General features: G+C 43.4%; 1 protein-coding gene across 1 annotated transcript in view; it reads right to left on the reverse strand.

Annotated features, from left to right (window-relative positions):
• ATP9A (ATPase phospholipid transporting 9A) overlaps positions 1–23122 on the reverse strand; it is a 97207-nt gene that overhangs the window by 13821 nt on the left and 60264 nt on the right. Inside the window, exons 15-22 of the mRNA XM_083146502.1 lie at positions 19534–19695; positions 16024–16116; positions 13618–13701; positions 11146–11316; positions 6609–6707; positions 6371–6460; positions 4441–4585; positions 1675–1739 (exon numbers count right to left, since the gene is read on the reverse strand). Coding sequence (XP_083002628.1) covers positions 1675–1739; positions 4441–4585; positions 6371–6460; positions 6609–6707; positions 11146–11316; positions 13618–13701; positions 16024–16116; positions 19534–19695 — 909 coding nt within the window. The remainder of the gene's footprint in view (positions 1–1674; positions 1740–4440; positions 4586–6370; positions 6461–6608; positions 6708–11145; positions 11317–13617; positions 13702–16023; positions 16117–19533; positions 19696–23122) is intronic.

Here is a 23122-nt window from a genome sequence, read left to right on the forward strand (position 1 = left end):
CGCAATAAATTACAAGTCAAGTCAGCTCCGCCTCCGGCTGTCCACTTCTATTTTGAATTCAAGTCTCCCGCTGGACTGCGGCACTAACCAATAGGCGCTCGCAGTCCAGCTGCCACCAATGCTTCTGATTGGCTGCTGGACTGCAAGCGCTTATTGGCGAGCACCGCGGTCCAGCAGGAGAGAGGCTTGAATTAAAAATAGAGGCAGGCGGGCTGGCGGTGCACAGCTCCGGTGCCCGACTGAAGCGCTGTGACCTCAGCGCTTCAGTCAGCAGTGTCATTCTCCTGCTTCTATCGCCACCGCAATGCACTCGCCGGGCACAGCAGGGAGCGGGCGAGCAGGGCAGGGGGGAGCCGGTGGCAGGGTGCACGGCTCCCGCGCCATGTGATGATTCTGCGCCTGGAGCTTGTGCTCCACCGGCTCCACCCTAGCTACGCCTCTGAATAGGGATCCTGACAGCTTACAATACAAATTAGACTGTTTTAAAGGGCAAGAATGGAATTATGTAAATGTAGACTGTAAGCCTATACACAGAGATGACCATTCTCCATTTACCACTGCATATGGAAATCATTTATGCACAAACACAAAAACGGATACCTTGCTCCCTTGCGATTGAGCTAGATCATTGGCATGTGACACTATAATACATAAAATCTAGCCTGAAGCAATTCTGCGCTTAAACATTTTTGCTTATTTTCTCACATATTTAAAAAATTTTAAATTGACAAGAAGAGGGGAATTCAATTAGCTGGGATAGATCCCCTGGGGCTTTCTAATTAGCCCCAAACACAGAATACATCAGGGATATTTTTTATTTGCATCAGAGGGTCAAACAAACAAAAACCTATTACTTGGGTTAACTGGTACCGCGACCACATTAATGCAAGAGTCTGTGAACATTTCATTATTCTGTGTTTTAACGCCTGTTAGCGCCTGAGGCTATTCAATTTGACCGATTCTCTAAGTCGGAGACTACCTCCCTTTTTTCATTTGCAGTGATTTACCACTGGTAATTGAATACCCCTTAAAACTAGTCCACCTATGCTATCTTCTGCAAGAACTTATGGATCAAAACTTTAATTTTGTTACAGTGATGCATGTGACTAAGGTACCCTTTGGAATGGCTTATGCTGTGGATATTCCATCCCATTAATACAGAAATTCCCCAATAAAACGTAAAAAAATGACAGTGAGCAAAGCCGTACCTAGGGGTGTGCAAGAGGCGCCACTGCACAGAGCTCTGTGGTTGACATTGCTGCCCTGTAGTCCCTATACCTGGATAGAAGAGCACCCAGAGCATCTAGTGAACAACTCAGACAAACACTGCAGCCTGTGAAGCTCCCTGGAGCATCCTGAGGCTGGAGGCCCCACCCTCCTCTCCATGATGTCATGTGCTATGGAGGCGTGACCGTCAGAGCACATGTAAAGCCCTGGGATGGCACTGACCACAAGTAACCCATGTTCTATAGAATGTATTTAAAATAAAGGGAACCATCGCAATGTGATTCACATCACAATCCAGGAATGAGGACAGAGTAGTAATTGGGACTTCTACATGCATGTGCCTACAGAATGTGCTTCATTGTAGCATAACATTTATAAAACAAACATTGGAGCCTTGCATAATGCAGTGAGCAACACATGTAATATATAAATACTGTATATTCTCACCTTCCCTTCAACTCCCACCCCACAGTCTGCTTCCTGGATCATGCTCACATCGTTCCCTCCATCACCTGGAAAACAAACAGCGTTACGTTAATCACAGAGAAGCAAGCGAGCAGAGGATATCCTCAGCTATTCAGGATAATGTTCAGTATTCTTGTAGACAATCTGGTAGAACATTAACCCTTTGAGTGCCAACGTTAGTGTGAGAGATATCGGCTAAAAATGTTAGGGCCGTAGTCCGATAATATGAATCACCTTTTAGTTAGATCAGAACCAATTGCTCCATCTACAAAACAATATAATAGCTTTATGTCTAACCACAGTGGTTCCAAAACGGAAGGTCTCAGATCCCTAGGATTCTGCAGGGAGGGTGTCTTCAGCTTACCATTAAAAAGAAAATGATTGTTACAGAAAACAGGAGGTAAAAGTGTAGCATTGGCTGTATATTAACAAACACATTGGGGGAAATGTAATAGGATGAGAGAATCAGAAAGTGAGAGATTTGGTAAGAAATCTCCAGTTTTCGTAAAGCGGCAATCATTTACACTGCAAAACCAGTTTGATTCTGAAGTGTAAATGATTGCCGCTTTACAAAAACTGGAGATTTCTTACCAAATCTCTCACTTTCTGATTCTCTCATCCTATTACATTTCACCCATTGTTTCTGCCAGTTTTGTAAAAGTCTCATTTGGTCTTGGACTTTGCACTCACAAACAAACATACAGTAGGTCTAACTGAGATGACCATAGAAAAAGCAGTAATATGACATTAGTTTAACAAGGACAAATTCAGGATTCCCAGGTGGTGGTGGTGGTGGTGGTGGTGGGGTTTCTAATGTAGTTCATTCCCTACCATCCACTAGGGACTTGATGGCTAACCTTGACACTCCAGCTGTTGTTGAGCTACACATCCCAGAATGCTCTGCATCAGATTTAGCATGGGCAAATGGCAAAACTGAAGCAGAGCATGCTGGGATGTGTAGTTCAACAACAGCTAGAGTGTCAAGGTTAGCCATCAAGGCACTAGGGTGTGGCGGAAAGATAAATTAGTGCCCGAAGCATGGCAAACTCAGCGTGCCATGCGAGGGGACAGGGGTGTACGTTTTCAGTGTCCATGTCGACATTCAAGTAAAAATAAAAGTGGAAAACCCCATGTTGACCTTCAGTCATGTCGACCTAGTTGTTGTCTATCCAATGATCCACACCCAGTCTATGTAATACATCAGATACAGAGCCAGTGATCACAGTAAGCCCTCAGATGTTTTCCCTCCTGTGGGCACATCTTACAATCATAATTCCTCTGTGCTACAGAGCATTGGAGTCCTAAAGGGCAGCAGATGAACCTAGTCCTGGCAATGGACACACACAGGTTTCAGTATACATTGGATAGAGTAGGCAATACAGTAATAAATAGCACAAAAGATTGTTTATATCCATGTTCCCAAACACAGTACTTTGACACCCCTAGCAGTGTATATTTTCTAGATCTTCTAGTTATTGCACAAAAGTGTCATAAAATATTATATGCTAGAACTACAGTATCCTGGTCAGGATTTGAGACACTGGCCAGACTGTCAGAGAATGGGGGATCAACTGGAAACCCACCTGTCTCTGCCACTCAATGGCAAAATGATTTTTTTCAAATGTAAAATAGTATTCCACAGTTAAATGGCCATCACTTCGCCTCATTTCACTATGGACTGACGAAAGGCAGTGGGGTCTTAAAAGCGGATTCTGGAAATATTGGGATCACTCTGACATACTTCTACAAAACTAGTCTGCCCAGCTGTTAGTCACGGTCCGCTCTGTAAGGAAAGCATCTTCTTCCCAACAGAGCTATCTGCTGCCAGTAGGTTGCAGAAAACATGGACATATTTATCAGAACATAAACCTGAGGTAAATATGGAAAATTGGCCTTAAGGTGGCCATACATCTATAGATCGATTGTCAGATTGTCCTGGTTGGAACAAAAACCTGATAATATCTGAATGACAGTTTTTGGCAGTTTTCCAGCATTTCAAAGCAAATGGTCAACTGTCATTTGCTCTCATCCATTACCAAGATTTTGTTCCAACCAGCCCAATCTGACAATCAATCTGTAGATGTATGGCCAGCTTTACACAAATAGGCAGACAATGGCACAACATCACTCTTATAGGTCACAATGTGCCATTTAATGGTCAATTAGAAGCAAATAATAGATGGTTGCCCTTGTTGTGGTGAAATATAGAGCTTGAGATCATAGCTGCGAATCCTTATGTTTTGAGATCCCAGTAAGAATCAAATGTCCACAAACGGTGCATCCAAGAAAGAAATACATGTAGAAAAGAAATCTGTTTTATGGAACTATATTTTAGACAATTCTGTTGTTTTTATATGCTGGAATAAATGAGATTAGGAGACCTTTCCTTATATTGGCAGTATCAGTTTAATGAAAACTGGTGTGGTTAACATACACCCCTTGTGAGTTCCTGAAAATAGGTGTGGCATTGTGTATGGTAGTGTAGCCTCACAGGAGCCCTGCTGACTGCACTGAATGTGTGTGACTTTGGAGGGAACCACAATTACTTCACTTGGGGGGCATGCGCGCTGCCCTCGGCTGGCTTCCCTCATGACGCCATTGCCTTATTACCACAATACAATGTATCCTTTCAATTGCTAACATGCACTAGAAACAAATCTATAGAATCTGACTGACTGACATTGGGCAGTACCAATATCCCTAAGGCCATTTCTAGAAAGACAGCATTGCAGTGGTTGCTTTGCGTACCTACAGCGCAGGTGAGTTTTCCAGTCCGTGTCTGCAGCAGGCGCACAATCTGAGCTTTCTGCGTGGGAGCACAACGGCAGCACACCACAGCGGGACACTGGCAGGCCAGCTCCATAAACTCGTACTCATAGTATTTCAGGCACACCTGATTCACAGTAAAAAGAAAACATTTAGTGTGCAAGAATGTCTTGGTTGAGTATTACTGTAGGTTGTAGAAAGAAATAATGGGCATACACACAGAGCAATTTTGTGCTATTTTCTAAGCAATCTGACTAGATTTCTTAGAAAGTAAGCACAGATCTCTCTGTGTGGATACCCTGAGAGATTGATTATCTCCTGCTAAGTCAGTGCATGCAGTCAAAATCTAGTCAAATTGCTTAGCAAGTGACTGCAAATCTCTCTGTGTGTACAGAATGAGCGATACTGATCTCAATCTCTCATTCTGAACCACTACCAGGCCTTTTTTTGCTTAAGCAAAATTGCTTAGCACAAATCTTTGCATGTGTATAGCACATACACATGCAAAGATTTGTGCTAAGCAATTGGAGATCTGGACACAGGGAAATCACCTACCCCAAATAGCTTAGCACACATCTCTACGTGTGTATGCCCCTTTAAAGTGTATATTTACTCGAATTCAAGTCATAAAAATAAAAACAGGCAATAACAGAAATATGTGCACCTGTTACCGGAATGTATCCTACTGTATCTGCATCTAAGATACAAGCCTACATAATAAAGACATTATCACAAATTAAACTACCACTGGTACTATCCTACATACCACTGTTGAAAATGTAAAACAACTCTAACAGAATAAAAAAAGACTGGGGCTTCTAAGTGAGGAACCTAATCATTGTACATAAGAATTCATTTAAGACGGAACCTAAAGCTGTGTTAGCCCATTGTTCAGTCTGGCAACTGGCATGTGTTTGATGGCAGTTGAGCGCTGGTGAGGGCCATGCGGTGGAGCGCAGCACCCTCCCCCCTTTTGCTAGTCTGTGCCGGCATAGAGAATTGCTGATTACTGGCTCCCTGTCGCCCCCGATGTTGTCCTGGGTACATATTTTTTAGTGTGTACGCATCATTACAGCTTATTTTTCTGCCTTACGCAAATATTTTCATAAATATACTTCCCCTATTCACTCATCGTACATTTCGGGAATACCTTAAGAGTTGTACTATGCAGTCAGTTGTCCAGAAAAACAAACCGAACACTAAGGGGGATATTCAGCCATGATCCTGGCCCGGTTTCGTTTTGCTTGACGCAAATCGCCAGGCGGGATTCAATGTCTTGAATGCCGATTGGCAAAAATCAGGCGTGTCCACGTAAACGGCCATGGATTGTCGAGATCCGGCCGTGATCACGACAATTCATGGCAAAATGGGCCCAACAGCTTGAGTAAAGTTGGGTCCGTTCTGTCGATCTGCCTCTTCAATGTCGTTGGGGAAAAACAGCATTGAATAGGTGCCCGCCTTTATTTCCTCTGTTGGAAATAGCGGCGGAGATTGAATATCCCCCTAAATCTTCCAAATGTACATTTATGCATTGTGGGCACACATGCCCCTAGTGTTATTTTCCCCATATTGACAATTGCTGACCCACACAACTCGTCTGTGCTGCAACCCTAATGAGACATGAGGAAAACTATAGCAGGTGTACTTTTCAAATAATTACAAAACGAACCCAGCAATAACATGAAAAAAGTTACACTTATGTAGCAGTTTGCTGCTTACTTTCTATATCATAGATGACAAATTAACAATCAGGAGTTATAGAGTAAACAGAAAATACTGGCGATAAATTCAAACACTTCTACCAGGAACCTCAGGTAAGGGACTGTAGGTTAGGGACACTCACAGAATGAGATCTGAGACAGAGAAGGCCATGCCATTACCACAGCACCTTATATAGCTCATGGTTAAATACCTCCAAGGAGTCTCCGGATATAACCAAGGCACAGTCATGCTTTCTTCTAAATGCATTCAACTCTAAATGGGCTTCTCCCCTGTTAGTGACCTGTGAAAATAAAATTGGCTTTAACAAAGCAGCATTAGATCATTTCTTTCTAGGGCTGATGCTTGGTAAATCGCCACAAGAAAGACACAATGCAAGGCCATTCTCCTCAATCTCTATGAAGCTGTGTGTCCACTACATGGGTACTTACGGGCCGGAAGATGTGTATGTCTTGGTTTCTGGTGACTAAATGAGCATTCTTGGCTGTGCAGGTTGCAGTCTCCAGCTTATCGCCAGTTAGCATCCAGACCTGAGTACAACAAAAGCATATGAACTAAGTAAGTACATAGGCATTTTGTACTGTATTAGTAGTTTGTTTTGTTCTCTAGTTGTTGATTCCAACAATATACAAATATACAACATTCTGTTTTGTCTGGGCTGAATGAACCAAAATGTAGAGAGGTCACAGGCTAGCTGGCAAGCTGATGGCCTAACACATCAATGAAGTCCTCTGCAAGAAACTGCCGGAGGATCTATGCTACCAATCACCCTGTACCATCTTATGTTGTTGAGCTGTAACAATAAAGACTTCTTTTTTATATAGACTAGTCTGTCCAAGTGAATTGAATCCCACCAAGAGTAACCACCATCCCAGCTAGGGATGGTTTCCTCGGTTACTTTGTGCAATTTACAGCATTATAACGTAACATCTGCACAAGGATCATGTGACTAAACACACTTCAACCCCTGTGCCAGGCGTTGTTTTACTATAGAGATGTCTGAGCAGCCATAGAGCGCCTTCCACTCAGACAGGTCCCTTTGCCTGTATGACAGGTACCACTTCCGGTGTTGTTGTGATGTACTTCCAGAGCACACAGCAATGGCGTTGGGAGTATGTACCAAAATACATGAGGCACTTGAGAACATGGCTGCAATATTCCCTGGATCGAGGGCTCTCCTGGTGTGGAAAGTTCCCCCAGGTCCATCCCACCCCTCCCATACTCACTGGCACCCCAGAACTGGTTCCTCAGTGCCTACATGGTGTGGTACATCATCACTGGCCCACCATGTCACCAATCCTAGAAGGCCACGCAACAGCTCATTTACACAGTAATGTGCATCCCAACAAGGAGTCACATTTGGAGGCAGGCAGGGGAGGGTAGCCTGGAAGCCCATGAGGATTGTCACTGAAGAAGAAACCAGGGGAGGCCCTGCCATGGAAGGCTACGTGGACAGCAATATTAGCTGACCAGGTAAGCCCTTAGTTAGGCCCTTTTTGCTTGCCCCACTATACCACCACTGAACACTAGGTCAGAGCCCAGTTTCGTTTGGTTAGACAAGCTATAGGCCTAAGCAGCAATAGGGCAAAGGGCTCTTTACATCACTGTCTCACCCCACCATACAGATGGAGCCTGGCTCATCCAGATCCAGGCAGGGGCTGGCACGCATGAAACGCTTGTGCGCCCCGTGGCAACGGAGCTCCCACCTCCCCCGCCGCAGGTCCCCCTCACTGCCCCTCCCCTGCCCGTCTAACTGAAGCAGAGACTGGCCGGATGCTGCTCCTGAAGGATTGGGACGCACGCGCATCCCAGTTCAATGTAGGCCCTGTCTGCCGGTGCTCACTAGAGGGGAGGCTCTGGCAAGTGCCAAGCAAAGATGACAGGGGCTATATCTGTAGCACCACCGGTCAGCGCAAGGCTGTGGGCACTGTAATCCAGGACTAGGTCACAGGCATTGTAAGTTGGCACAGGCCAAAAGCATTGTCCTTGCTGAGCAAAAGGCACTCCATGAAAAGGTATGCTGTTAGTAAGTCCTTGCACCCCTCACAATAGGTCCCCATTAAAAAGGTAAGCTGTGGTAAGGTATCTTCTTGTGTTATCTTAACCTGTAATGTAACTGTGCAACTATTACTGTATCATGTTTATTAAATTGCTCTGTAGCTGTTGATACATACTGTAAAGGGAGTGTACATACGGTGAGATTTTGGCAGGAGATTTTGACTAGATAGTCAAAATCGCATGCAGATCACAGGTTTTTTACCTTGCGATCCCGATGCCCGCTCCCGGGACAGCACAAATCGAAACCCAGATAGACAGGGCAGCAATGACTATATAGTGCAAATCTAATGCTGATTGTATGAATTGTGTGTAAATAGTACAGAGTAAGCAAAGATTGCATAGCACTCGAATCTTAAGTCGAATAGAAAAGGGAATCTAACAGTGTGTACACACCATTAGACAAAATCGCTTAGCTAAAATCTCCAATGCATCTAGCCAAAATTGCTTATTCAAAATTGTCCATTAATCATAATCTCATCGTGTGACTGGGCCATGTGAGCATATTCTATATCTAATGACAGAATTAGTTATAGATAGATGCACAGAGAAAAAAAAGAGAGGGAGAAGTGGGTCTTGTTTTTAACATGTGGGCATTAGTACGGATTGCTGAAATGATGTGGTGTTCCTCCAGCATACAGTGGCAGATTGCCTATTTGGCCCATTAGGCCCACGGCATAGAGGGACACTTACTGATGGTGTTTCAGCAGGCTAACCCCCTGACAGCCACATCTGAGCAGGATAGAAGATGCCAAAAGGGAGAATGAAGTGTGAGCAGGGGGGCGGAACTATAGGGGACCTGGCGTGGCTTATGTCAGAGTGAGAGGTGGAGCTGGGCTGCTTCAGATCCCTGACTGCTTGTGAGGTAAATGTGTGTGTGTGTGTGTGTGTGTGCATGCATGCAGTGTGAGCAGTAGAGGGACATTGGCCAGTATTCAATGCCGGTGCGAGCGGCCGGCGAGAGGGTTAAACTACGAGGATCACAGAAAACCAGTGATCCTCGCAGTTTAACCCCCGCGCAGGCCGCTCGCACTATGCAACGTTCCGGCGGAATCCTCGCAGTCACAGAACTGCGAGGATTCCCCTAAACTGCGAGAGCCGCGGCTAGTGCAGCAAACTCGCTGTAATTAGCCTCGGCTCTCGCAGCTTTTGGAGGCACATTCGCAAATTCCCCCTCGCTCAAAAAACGGAGCGAGGGGGAATTTGCGAATGAGGGGGGTCAGTTGAATACTGACAGGGTGAGCGGTGACTGCGAGCAAAAAGTCCTGCACGCAGTCACCGCTCGCCCACGGCATTGAATATATGCCATTGTGTGGGGTGATGGGTAGTGAGCTGTGAGGAGAGCAATGTCAGTAGCAGAGAGGAAGTGATGGGTGGAGAAGTAGTCAACATCGGTGTAAGCTTCTCGGCACTCTAGGCAAAACTTCAACCAAACCCCACACTGCCACGATACCCATGTTTTAGCCCATCAATTGAAAATGTGGATGTGGCGTCTTAAAAGTTCCACAGCAGACACTTGTATTAAGTAAGTACAAAAATGATGTCTTCCTTATCCTTAATTCTGTGATCGGCAGACCAGGTGGCAACCCCCCAGATCCTGGCACCCTATGCAGCTGCCTAATGGTAGAGGCGGCCCTGGGAGTAGTTATGTACGCAGTGGGGTGTGACTTCTTAGACAATGGGCCTGATTCAGACTGCAATTATTTGCAGATGGACAAAACCATGCTGCACTGCAGGTGGGGCAGATGTAACATGTGCAAAGAGAGTTAGATTTGGGTGGGGAAATCTAAATTGCAGTGTTAAGGGCCCCATACACTACAACAATATGTCTGACCCTGAAGTTGGATACGATTTCCCTTGAACTCCCCTGGACCTTCCCGGGAGTGATTCCGTATGATTTTGTACTTTTTTTAGTGCTATTTTTGCACAAGATATATCACATAAGACATATCAAGCCACAATAAATCGCATGCGATATAGCGTATGGGCTGGATTAGGGGGGCTGGAAATGCCAATGTCAAACTTCTTGCGATACATCGCATGCACAAAAAACACTCAATTTTCCAAGCAATTCCAAGCGATTCCGATAAATCAATACTGCAGCACTAGCATTCTAGGGTCTCTGAACTAACAGGCATCGGACCACGCATCGGATTGGATGGAAAACCCACACGATTTTCCACAAACAATATATTGATCCACAAGGTCGAAATCACATGAATTGTGCAAAATCATTGTGTAAGAATAAAGCAGCCAGTATTTACCCTGTACGGAAACAAAATAACTCCCCCAAATCTAATGGTGTGTACACACGTTAGATGTGCCTTAAGATCCTATCCACGATCTGATCAGATAGGATCGTGGATAGGATCTTAAGGCACATCCGATTTGCATCCTATCTTGACTATATAGTGCAGATCTGCACTATATAGACAAGGCAGCCAAGACTTTCTGGCTTCCGATACGTGAACGAGCATCGGGATCGGATCGGGATCGCAAGGGTTAAAACCCTTGCGATCTGCATCCGATGCCGATCCGATGTTGACTATATCGTCAACATCGGAAAGGAAATCGGACTGTGTGTACACAGCATTACTCTCTCTGAACAGGTTACATACAGTGCAACATTGTTTTGTCCACCAAAAAAAAAAAGCGCAGCCTTGCTAACAGCTGTGAATCAGGCCCAATGAGTAGGTGTAGTTATATGGTTTCATTGTGCAGTTGTCTGTACCCTGCGCAATAAAGACTCCAAAGGTTTCCTGGTGATGTAGAGTTCACAAGAGATTCGGAGTAGCAAATGGTGAAACAATCACACACACTCAGCAAGATTCTATCAGGTGGAAAGAGACACAAACCTACAACAGTAATCCTTTCAAACTATGCATTAGATAACATTAGTTATGTCAGTCATACCTTCATGCCAGCATTTCGTAATGTCTCCAACGTAGGTCGGACATCAGCCTGCAACTGGTCTTCAACTCCAGTCAGACAGAGCAATTCCATCTCCATTTCCAGGCTCTCGATTACAGTGGCCACCTTCAATGACCGGTCGTGTACGCTCAGTTTTGCCTGTACATAACGCACCTGGGCAAATGGAAATGTGAGATGGGCAAGAGGTTAAAACAGGCATACATCACTCAGAAGTCTATACACATATTGTGAGAAACCGTACAAGAGCAAAAATACACAATAGTGGAAGAGCTCCAAATATCTCCCTATTGGAAAATAACCTATACGGTTATTGATAGTTCATATCCTGTATGGTTAATAATAGTCCATAACAATGAAGTACAAGTGGGTTTATCCAGAAGCTTTATTTGATTGTTTCAGATGTATGAATTTACTCCGATCAAATAAAGCTTGAGGACAAACCCAGTTGTACTTCATTGTTATGGAATATGGACCATAATTATTATTAATATGGACCATATTATTAACCATACGGGACATGGACTATCAATAACCGTATAGGTTATTTTTCAATAAGGAGATATTTGGCCCTCTTCTACGATTGTTGTGTATGTATGTATATATAATATCCAACAGCAGGAAAGCACTCAGGAGACTGTTTCAATGTGGTGAAAAAAACTTGAAAAAACTTCACTCTTTTATTTGCAAGTCAACGTTTTGTGGACCGCGTTTCGTCCCCTTCAGTCAAGTGGGAACTTTTTCAAGACGGATTGAAAAAGTTCCCACTTGACTGAAGGGGACGAAACGCGATGACGTCATACCTACCTGGAGATCCACGCAAGCAGACACTTGTTACTTCACAGCAGAAGCGCAGCTCGGTACACGCTGCTGACCATTTGCCGCCACACGCTGATCCAAACCCCCTCCTGGAGCCTGACATCGCCGTGTGTTTTTAACACCAAGCCGGCTGAAGTGCGGCGTCCCCGCTCACCGCCGGGCTCCGTTTATTCCAACAGCACCAGCGCAGCCCATACACGCTACGGGCTGATTGAGGCTCCACACCGACCTCACCTCCAGCCGCAGGTACGCAGCGCTGAAAAGCTGCTCCGCAAAACAAGAAATTCATGTGACACCAGCACAGGTATATCTGCCGCTACACCACCGCTCTCTGTATCCACCAACCAGCTGAAGTGCAGCGAATCCCCCCCCCGCTGCCGGCCATCAGCTGTCCCACCAAGCGCGTCTGATCCAAACCAGGTATCTTGGACTTCCACATATCAAAGCATCTCCTTTTCCGCCGTGGCAAGTGCAGGTAAATTCTATACCAAACCACTGGCTAGTTACACCGGCATATGCCGAGAGGAGCATCAGAGTTACCTATCAGTGAAGATACCATTGCTACAACGTAATACCTGGCAAATAAACGCTGGAGAAATTCCAACTCCAATTCCCTCCAATTAAGGGTGAGCATACATAAAATTACCTGTGTCTATATTATCATTGTTGCTACTGTCCAATTTAAATAAGACCACCAGTCCTGGACATTTGTCTCTCACTTTATTAAAAGTGATTACTCTACAAATTGACTGTAGCTTATTGAATTATTAAGTGTCTGCTGCTAACGATCCATGACCATCTCCATTTAATCGGATTTCATTACTAGGTGTATTGTTTAAAATATAACTACACCCAACTTTGAAAATGTTTTAATTTGTTGTCTGTAAATGTATTGCTATTTTTTCTATTTTTCATATAAAATAATATAAATATAAACAGTGTGTCCATCACTTCTTCATCTTATACTGCCCAAAAGTGTGTCTATTGTTTTATTCAATTATTCTAACAGCAGCGCAATTCACTCCATCACCCCCCTTCCCATTTTTTTCTGTGTGATTTAGGACAGACCCACAGGAGTGCATGCTGCAGCTGTATTAATCTGATTATACAGCTTTACTATCTAGTAGAATTTCTCTTATATTGCCTAGCGCCGGGAAGTGTGTTTTAGAGTGTTCCCAGTTTTGGGTCTCCCTACTACATACCCACCCCCCAATTGTTTTGTGGACCGCATCCACTTCTACTACTAAGTAGTACTGAGGAAGTGGACGCGGTCCACGAAACATTGACTTGCAAATAAAAGAGTGAGGTTTTATCACCACAACAGTAAACAGTCTCCTTTGTGCCTTCCTGCTGTTGGATATTGGATGTGAAGGGCATCTAACCCTGAGAGTGGCACCAGGAGCAAGGTCACTCCCTGCATAAAAGTACAGAGTGTGTGTATGTATGTATATATACACACACACACACACACACACACACATAATCATCTCTCCTGATTCTCACAAACAATGTTATGCAAAAGTGCTTGTTTAAACCACAGAATATTGTCAAAGTAAAGTGTTAGATTTTTTTATTCCCCCTTAAGTAATTTTGCATTTAGAATGGAAAATCCCATTTAAAGAAAAAAAAATACCTCACCTCAAAATCTTGATACTGTTCTTCGGTTAAAGACTTTTTGGCTACTACCAAGACCCTCAAGCCCTCTCTGGCCATATTGCCACACTGTAAAAGACATACCCAGTTTACAATATCACCTGGCACAATATGACGAATAGTACACAGTATGTGCCCCACAGTTGTAGTATACAAACAATAATGCAAGATTAGCAGTGACAGAGTGAATGATATTACACTTCCAGTTTCTACTATTGTTTAATGATTACGTTACTAGAATGTACAGAATTTTGCTGAGAAATTATATTTTCCTGCTAGTTCCAAGGCTTGGCAGCTCCAAATTTAGATAGAAAGACCTAACACTTCAGTAATCACCATGATACAGATCAGTCACCGACAGCTCTGTCGAGTAGGGAATTTCAAACAGGACGAATAGCACTAATAGTCCTTTTGTAAAACAAATCTGATGTCATTGTTCCAAGTAGTCCTACTATAACTCAGTGTTCCCTTTGCAAAATTGCTCTGTGGGGAAAATGTATGCAGCTGCCACTGCAAAAATGAAATTAAATAAGGGATATGGAAACCTCTAGAAGCATTTCTGCTTGTTCACAAGGAGTTTTCCTGGTCTTAGAGCCTAATCAAATGGTTCCCAAACTTTTTTGAATTATAGCACCCAAGAGTGTCAGAACATTTTTTGATAGTGCCCCCTAGGCCAAATGTTTCTTATTGAAAAATGTAGAAAAAAATAATCACATTAGGTAAATTGTGTTTTTATGTCATCGTTAGGTATAGTTGGGTGTGTATGCGCCTCCGACAGTGGGGATCCCAACGTCGGGATCCTGACTGCCGGTGCTCCGACAGGGGGGCAAGCGAAAAGAAGCTGCGGGTCCGGTGGCTCGCTATGCTCGCCACAGGTTCTTTTCTCCCTCTATGGTGGTCGTGGTCCCCCACAAGGGAGAATAGCCCCGGTGAGTTGGGATCCCCCCTGTCGGAGCACCGGCATTCAGTATCCCGATGTCGGGATACTGACTGTCGGGATCCCCACTGTCGAAACGTCATTCGGCACCCGGTTCAGTTATGCAGCAAGATACAAGATTCGCTTTGGTTTGTCCATATATTTTATGATTTGCAGCCACAAGAACTGGCTTTGTCATAAATAATTTTACATATTCCTGTACCACCAACCCAAGGCAACTCTGCAAATGCCCCAAGACACCCCAGGGTGTCATGACACACAGTTTTCAAACAACTGGCCTTATCTTTCCAGAGGGTGAAGTGATTGGCTGTGTTATGAGTCTGACTGTGCATTATCACATGAGGGGCATTCCAATGGCGGCCCACTTACTCACTGTGTCGTGATGGTTTTTTAAATAATAATTCCACCACATAGCAGATTCACTAAAACAAAATATTGTGTACTCTTAAAGGTTAAGCAGATTTATGGTAAAAAGCAAAGCAAAAATGACTACGTTGACTAGGTCTCCATGAAATCTTCCTTGGCAGACATTACTGTAGGGTAAATCCTCAGTTTCTGAAAGCATTATGAGGGAAATTCAGTTGTTTTGTTAGAGAGTTTAACAGGCTGGAATTACTTCCATATATTTTTTCCACTACCATCCTAAACATAAAGACCTAGGAATGGTTAGAAATTCTGGGGGAGGACATTTTCAGATTTTGTAAATCTTCACAATTTTTAAAATACACACACCTGCACATATCCTAGGGATCTGTGTACTGCTTTCCCCAAACACGCCTGCCTCAGAAAGGACGTTTATACAGACGGGTTTCTCAGTAGATTGTAAACCCGCCACATAGAAAATCAGGGAATTTGATACATCCAATAGTTAAATCCATCAATGTTCTATAGTCTGAATTCTCTGCAGGATTGCAGGAGTTTAATGCATTTACACTGGCAAACTGCAGAAAATATACACTAAAGTCCTGGGCGCATAAGTTATAGCTTCCGCGTTCACCAGAAGAGCAGGATGCCAAACACACTAACTTTTTTTTTTAAAGTGCCAATTTGACTTGGCCAAGTTCAGCCAGCATCCCACAACTCCAGACGCTATTACATATGCACCCTGATTTTTAATAACTAAAGGTGCCCACACACGCACCGATCCCGGCGGTGCGATGCTATGCGATGGGGTGCGCGCTACCGCGGCACCTCATCGCACAGTACAAAAAGTATGTGCTGCACATACTTTTTGTACTAGCTTTTTATCGCATAGCATCGCATCGCATGCACATCGTATGCACAAGGCATTCGATGCGATGCTGTGTGTGCTAGTTAAGCACAGAACGCACGCCGGGATCGATGCGTCTGTGGGCACCTTAAGATTACACAAATCACAGTACCTTGCTTCTATAAAAAAAGATTAATATCAAATGTCTCCCATTCCATTGTGTAGGAAGAAGGCAAACACTTACCTCTTCCTCCAACCAGTCGTTATACTGTACAATCCCTGCCATTACCACATCGGCCCCCTTCATGTAAAATGTTATTTCTCCTGTGGTCTCTTCCTAAAGTTAAGAGTTGGATCAAGAAAAGCGTTTAAATTATAGCCAAACATCAAAACTAATTAAATAGATTTATTAGCATTTTATAGCTATTTTCTGTCCATCTGTCTCTTAACCCTTTGAGGGCCAACGGTTGCTGTGAGAGATCCTCAAACTATCCACTAAAAATGCCAGCATCGCTCACAGCGACTGTTCCTTTTTCGGGTGCAATATTTGACTAAACTTCAATGAATTGACTTCGCTGTATTTGTATTTATTTATAGTAAAAGAACAGTCGCTGTGAGCGATGCTGGCATTTTTAGCGAATATTTTGAGGATCTCTTACAGCAACATTGGCACCCAAAGGGTTAATACTGTATGTGCGCCGTATTTTGTTTAGCCGTTTTCGGTGGGGTTATTTATTTCTAGGACGGCTCATGTTTTGCAGCCATTTCGGTCACGTATATTGTTGGTGACGGTAAAAGGGTGCCTGTTGCTTACAAAGAGCTCGATAAGCCATTTGAGGGAGGAACCAGTAACCATCAAAATGTTACTTTTCCACTAGTGACATCACTGACAATTCAGTGCCTAGTGCAGGCATGTTTAAACTGTGGCCCTCCAGCTGTTCTGATACTACACATCCCACAGCATGCCTTGCCATCGTTTTAGCATTCCCTAGTAGCAAAACTGTGGCAAGGCATGATGGGATGTGTAGTTTCACAACAGCTGGAGGGCCACAGTTTGGACATGCCTGGCCTAGTCAGTCAGTATGCTTTATTCTCACATGTCCCAGACCTCGAGGAAGGTTAAGTGTATACAGTCCTAAAGTCACCAAGATAAATTCTACACAATGGGGCTCTGGCACAGTTGAACGCATATGCCTGTGTGCGGGGTGCATTCTTTTTGCCTTTTCACACTACGCATTCTAAAAAAATAAATTTAAAAAAAGAATGCACAAATATATACGAGTGATGAGGAATCCTGCATAGTCCAGTTACATTTCAGTGACATTTATGCTAATTGCTCAAGAGGGTTGTACTAGAGTGTTCTCTCCTAGACAAAGGTTATGGACAATGTGTTAGACCAAAGCATGACGCACAGCAAAACTACACTTACGAGGGGTAACTTTTGGACATCAAGTAGCAAAAGCATGCACGCAGAACAAGCACATGACAATATGTGTACAACCCCCAAAATATACACAATTTTACTGCAGCCTGGGAGCAACACTGGCCCGATTTACATCCAGCTGTGCATCAGGCCCAGCATGCTTTATAAAATCAGAACTACTTTCAGTAGTGGGTATAGCATATATCCAGCAATTTTATTGGTGCTGCAGGATTTGTGTGCAAAATATTACACAAACTATTGTTTTCAGATAAAGTGCAAAAAGGTTATTGCTGGTGTAATGAGCCATTAAATAGCTGTTATTATTGAAGGTGTTTAATGACATGTATGTAGGAAATGGTGCACTGTCTGGCTTCCTGTGCATTAATACTGCCTAAGAAAGCCTTACTAGCCGCTCCAACATAAATAGATGTCAGCGGACCCGTGCATGAGTCACTTCCCCTGGCAAGGTTCAGCATGAGGTTAGAACTTTCTCATGTTTATGATGGATCACAACAGCACTGTGCAGTGAGTGTGCCATGCTTTCATATAAGGTATCACTTTACTAAGGATACCTCGCGTCTCATTAAGCTTTACATGTACTGTAGCGATCTATGGCTTGGGACAGGTTGCTTACATCTGCATAACGGACCACTTAAAGAGATGCCAGGGACGGCAGTCTGCAGCCGGATATAGAAGTCACAACACCAACACCTCTTCTAAACAATTCTAGTCACTATTAGTTGTTTTTATATCAATAAAATGTATTTCCACAGTATTTTACAATGATTGTGACTTAAATGGTACATGGTTCCATATTACAGAAATACAGATACAGACAGAGGGCCAGATGCACTAAGCTTCAAAAGTGATAAATTGGAGAGTGATAAACCACCAACTAATCAGCTCCTGCCTCACATTTTTCAAACACAGTCTGCGACTTGGCAGGTTGGAGCTGATTGGCTGGCTGTTTATCGCTCTCCATTTTATCACTTTTGGAGCTTAGTGCATCTGGCCCAGTGAGCTTACAATGTACAGTACAACATTTTCAAAAAAATAAAATGCCAATTTAACACCTGCTGCAGCCCATAACAGGTCTCGCTTTTTATTGGTTAGGAAATATGCCATAAAAAAGGCATAGTTATCAGTTAGTACAAATAGCAACCATATACTTGCAGCCTCATTGTTTAAACAATACTATTATAATAAACATTAGATACACTTTAACAAGGAATACATGTAGCAGGGCCAGACTGGCCTTGCCAGAAGGGCAGATGGTCTGTTGGGCTGGCCCTAATGGACCCGATGCCAGGACTCATAGCACAGCCCAGTGAGCCACGTCACATAATGAGTTCTAACTAGGAATATTACATTTAAATACATTATCCATCAATAGCAAAAATATGCCCGTTATTTAAAATACATTTTTGCTTGCATATTTTGTACACAAAGGGGGCTAATGTACAGTTCATACCTCCCAACAGTCAACCGCGGGAATGTCCTGGTTTTCTGGGCCGGCAGTGTCCCGCGGCGAGGGGGGGGTTGCTGTTGGCAGTCTCCCCTGTCGGGGAGAATAAACGCTGTGCGCATGCTGGGGGCATAGCTAGTGGCTCACAGAGCCTCTGGGTCATGCCCCCATAGCGTCAAAACGGAAGCATGGCCTCACGGGAGAGCCACGAGTATAGGCCATGCCCCCCCCCCCCCCCCCCCCGAAATTTTTGGCGCGCAACACCCTGTCCCTCCTCCATCTCCCTTAAAGTTGGGAGGTATGACAGTTAAAGGCACATTTGCAATTAATGTAAAAAAAAGGAGTAAATTGTGTAATTAAAAGAAAAATCCAAAAGGTATTGTAAGACTACATAATGGCCATTATTCTGGTTCACTCACAAAGGCAAATTCCTTTGCTTCAAAGTGAGATCTATATTGCAGTGTAAAAATAAAGCAGTCACTATTGTCCCTGTACAGAAACAACTCACCCAAATCTAATTCTCTCTGTCCATGTTACATCTGCCCCAACTGCAGAGCACATGGTTTTGTCCATTTGAGAAGGAATTTTCCTTTGCAAGTGAACCAGAATAAGAGCCACTATGTGGGGTGTACGTGCATGCCCTTATGGTGCTCTGCTCAGGTTAGCCCTAACCCTTCCTTCCCCTGTACAGTGCTCCACCCCTAAGTGCTATGAACGACCGTTGTACTGAAGAACAGCAGCACAAATAGCACATCTCTCACTTCTGTGTTGCCTATATTGCACTGAATATATTTATATAAATACATTGCTATTCTATCCCACCACAAAATAATCTGTTAAAAATGGTTTATAAGCCTCAAACTTACTCGAACAATGATCCCCATCCGCTTGCTTTCATAGGTAAATGGGAAAATCTGCAGAATGGTAAAATTCATTATCTGACCACCAGGTGTCCTCAGCTGCATTGAAGATTGATCTCTTCCGACCAGGGTTAGTCCTACGCTTTCAGTCCATTGTACCAGTGCCACCTAAGGACAGAAAAAGGTGAAATACAGAGGTCAATGCACGAATACAGAGGTCAACAATGCTGGACTGTAGCTGTGTGCCACCAGATGTAGATCTGCACTCCTGTCAACCGAGAATTTTAGTTGGTGTAACACTTTATTAAGTTGGACTGTTCTCCAAGATAATACTATTTATTAAAGTCTCCACCAATTGAAGGCATTATCTTTAATGATACATCCATTGTCCCACACAAAACTATTGGGTGATTTACAGACAGATATGACCAGTCCATTCAGCAGAGCAGGGTCTGTGCACATTTGTGTCACTCCAAATTTTACTTACAGTATGTTAAGGTCATCATATTGCGATATTATATTTTATTTATAAAGGCTCCACAGAGTATTCGCAATGCGCATACATTAATTTATTTAATCTGTGCCATTGGAGACATAACATTAGGCTATAAGATTGGTTACCCACTGACACTGCGCATATCATGAATATTTACTATTCAGGGTTGCAACTTCTATAAGGGGTGCAAATAGACAAAAAAAAAAACACAACTTCACTTGTTTGCATACGATCTCCCGTGACCTCTGCAGCAGGATTGCATAGGATATGCTGTATGCAGTTCTTTTGCATATGATGTGTTACATTCAATACCAGCCAAAGCTGCTGGATCCAATAAATCTTTATGGCAGCCCTTGTGATCTCCGTCTCGATGGGCCCAGGGCCACGCATCGGATCAGAGTCGGAGGTTAGACACTTGCGATTTGATAGTTGCCACCAGTTTCTCAGCCCGATGCATAGAAAACGGATGAGAAAAAAACCAAATTGCACTAGTGTATGGCCAGCTTTAGAAACAGACCCTTTTTTGCGATGCAAAGTGTTACTTAATATATGTGCTTATTTTGTAGAAATGGTTTTATTTTAATCTAAAAACAGTATAGCGAATATTTTTTTTTTTTTAGAACAACAAGAAAATTATTTTATCGTGATAGATTAGTACATTATCTAGATCAGGGGTTCTCAAACTCGGTCCTCAGCATCCCACACAGTTCACGTTTTCCCAGGTCACCCAGCAGGTGCACATGTGCATTTATTAGCCATTGACACATTTTAAGGTGGAGCAAATTATTTCACTTGTGATTCTGTGAGGAGATCTGCAAAACATGCACTTTGTGGGGTCCTGAGGGCCGACTTTGAGCACCTGTGATCTAGTGTAAGAATACTAGATATAAAACACCTGTAATACAGATTCAAGTTACTATCACTATTTAAACCAAAGAGGGAGAACAATGATCTGCTGTGAAAGTCTGTAATTGGTAGTGGAATAGCATCAGTGGTAGGAGGTGATAGATAGATCTAAGGGCATAGAAGTGATGTCTGAAACTAATTGTACAGATCCTTATGTGGCACCGATGTGGTTAAATTCACAGTTGGACTTCGTTTAAGGTGACCACCGCTAACTACAAGATTCAAGCAACCCGGGAAAGCATTATGAGTTCCGAATTATATACATTCCATCTAACATTGTTCGGATTAATTGGTCCTATAGATTGTACTAACTGGAAGATCTGCTTTGGACACTGGAGACTTCTTTCCTCCGATTAACAGAATGTCCTACAGTCATCAAAACTGAAAGCAGGGCAAGAGCTCTCCCCTTTTTCATGACTGAAATAAGTGATTTACTGTTATTAAATGGAGGCTTCCATGCTTCCTTCGCATGGCCATTGCCACGGTTTCCATTTTGTATAGAATATATAATTTTTTTTTTATTTAAATGCTTTTAGATTTAGAAATAATTTATTCAGGTTCTTGTTTTGCCATAGCTGTAAGAGTGAGCTATAGGTCACATTTACCTTGTAAGGTACAGATTTCTTTAACATTTGCAGAATATGCTTTTTGGATCTTCCCTTGATGAAAATGTGGTACTTGTTTCATAGCACGGCGCCCATCTCGTTGATTGTATGCCTTGAGTTTAAGGCACTTAAGGCATACAATTAACGCGATGGACCCGATTTTCTGTCAATCACCAGCTAATTTGCCGGTGAAAGACAAAATCGGGTTGATCGCGTCCATGCGACCGACGCGATTTTCCCATAGGGAACAATGTTAAATTATTTTTAAAGTTAAAAAAATCAGGTTGATCGCGGGCCATTATAATGGCCTGCGATGCGATCAACGCGATTTTACATAGGTGACAATGTGAAATGGGACAATATGGCCCATTTCACATTGAATATGGTTAAAAATTATGTTTAATGCCCCCCCCCCCCATTGTTAACGACACCCCACTATTGACGCCAACCCGAAGCATGGCGTGCGGCGGCGGTACGCGTCCTCCGACCTTTTCATACCCCTACTATCCACGTCGGCGTGGAGTTGATTTTATAAAGTGTGGCGAGCGGACGCGGATACCTGTGAAGCCCGCAAGGGGACGCGTATGCCTGTGAAGGTATCCGCGTGCGCTCGCCACCATTCAGGCTCGGTGGCTTGCTGCGCTCGCCACACTTTATAAAATCAACTCCACGCCGACGTGGATAGTAGGGGTATGAAAAGGTCGGAGGACGCGTACCGCCGCCACTCGCCACGCTTCGGGTTGGCGTCAATAGTGGGGTTAACAATGGGGGGGGGGGGGGGGCATTTCAAACATGAGGGGGGGTTTGGTATTAAAATGGGGGGTTTTGGGGCTTTTTATATTGAAATCAATGTAAAATCGGATCTCAGGAACCATTTTACATTGATTCCAATGTAAAAATCGGGTCGATCGCGTCGATCGCATAGCATGCGATTAGGTTGGCATGCGATGGACGCGATTTTTCCGACTGATGAATACAATCAAAATAGGTAGCGCCGTGCTAGGAAACAAGTACCGGAAATGTTTTTCAATGGTCAGCAACATGGAGTCGCGACCCCATGCTGAGAAGGTCAGAGCCCACTTTGGGGTCAGAACCCAGAGTTTGAGAACTGCTAGTCTAATAGATTTATTAATGTGTGCCTTCCTGAGGGACACTTATATACTGTAGATGCCACATCTGCAGGTAAGCCCATATATAAAAAATACAACTACCTGAGCCTATGAGAAAGATGCCTGCAGCAAGGGGAAATGGCCTGATATACCATACAGAGGACACCCCGAGACCAAAATGTGGCAATAAATGAATGGGTAAGGTACACAGAATAGAATGGTGTTTTGTACACAGGAGTAAAGCATGCATGTGGATCAAAAAATTAAAGCTGCAGCATTTGTGGCAATGGCTATAATGGAATGAGAGAACTCTCATTGAAACAAGGTTACACAGAAAATCTGTGAAAAATGTCAACTTTCATTTTATTTTACAATTTTTTTTTATTTTTTATTTGTAAGATCCGTTGTTGGTACATACTGTAGACAGACATGTTTAGTTCATATCCTTCCAAAAAAACCTTTATTTTTACTTTGAAGTC

The sequence above is a fragment of the Crinia signifera genome, chromosome 6 (assembly GCF_055691185.1).
Source record: "Crinia signifera chromosome 6, ASM5569118v1, whole genome shotgun sequence".
NCBI classification, from domain to species: domain Eukaryota; kingdom Metazoa; phylum Chordata; class Amphibia; order Anura; family Myobatrachidae; genus Crinia; species Crinia signifera.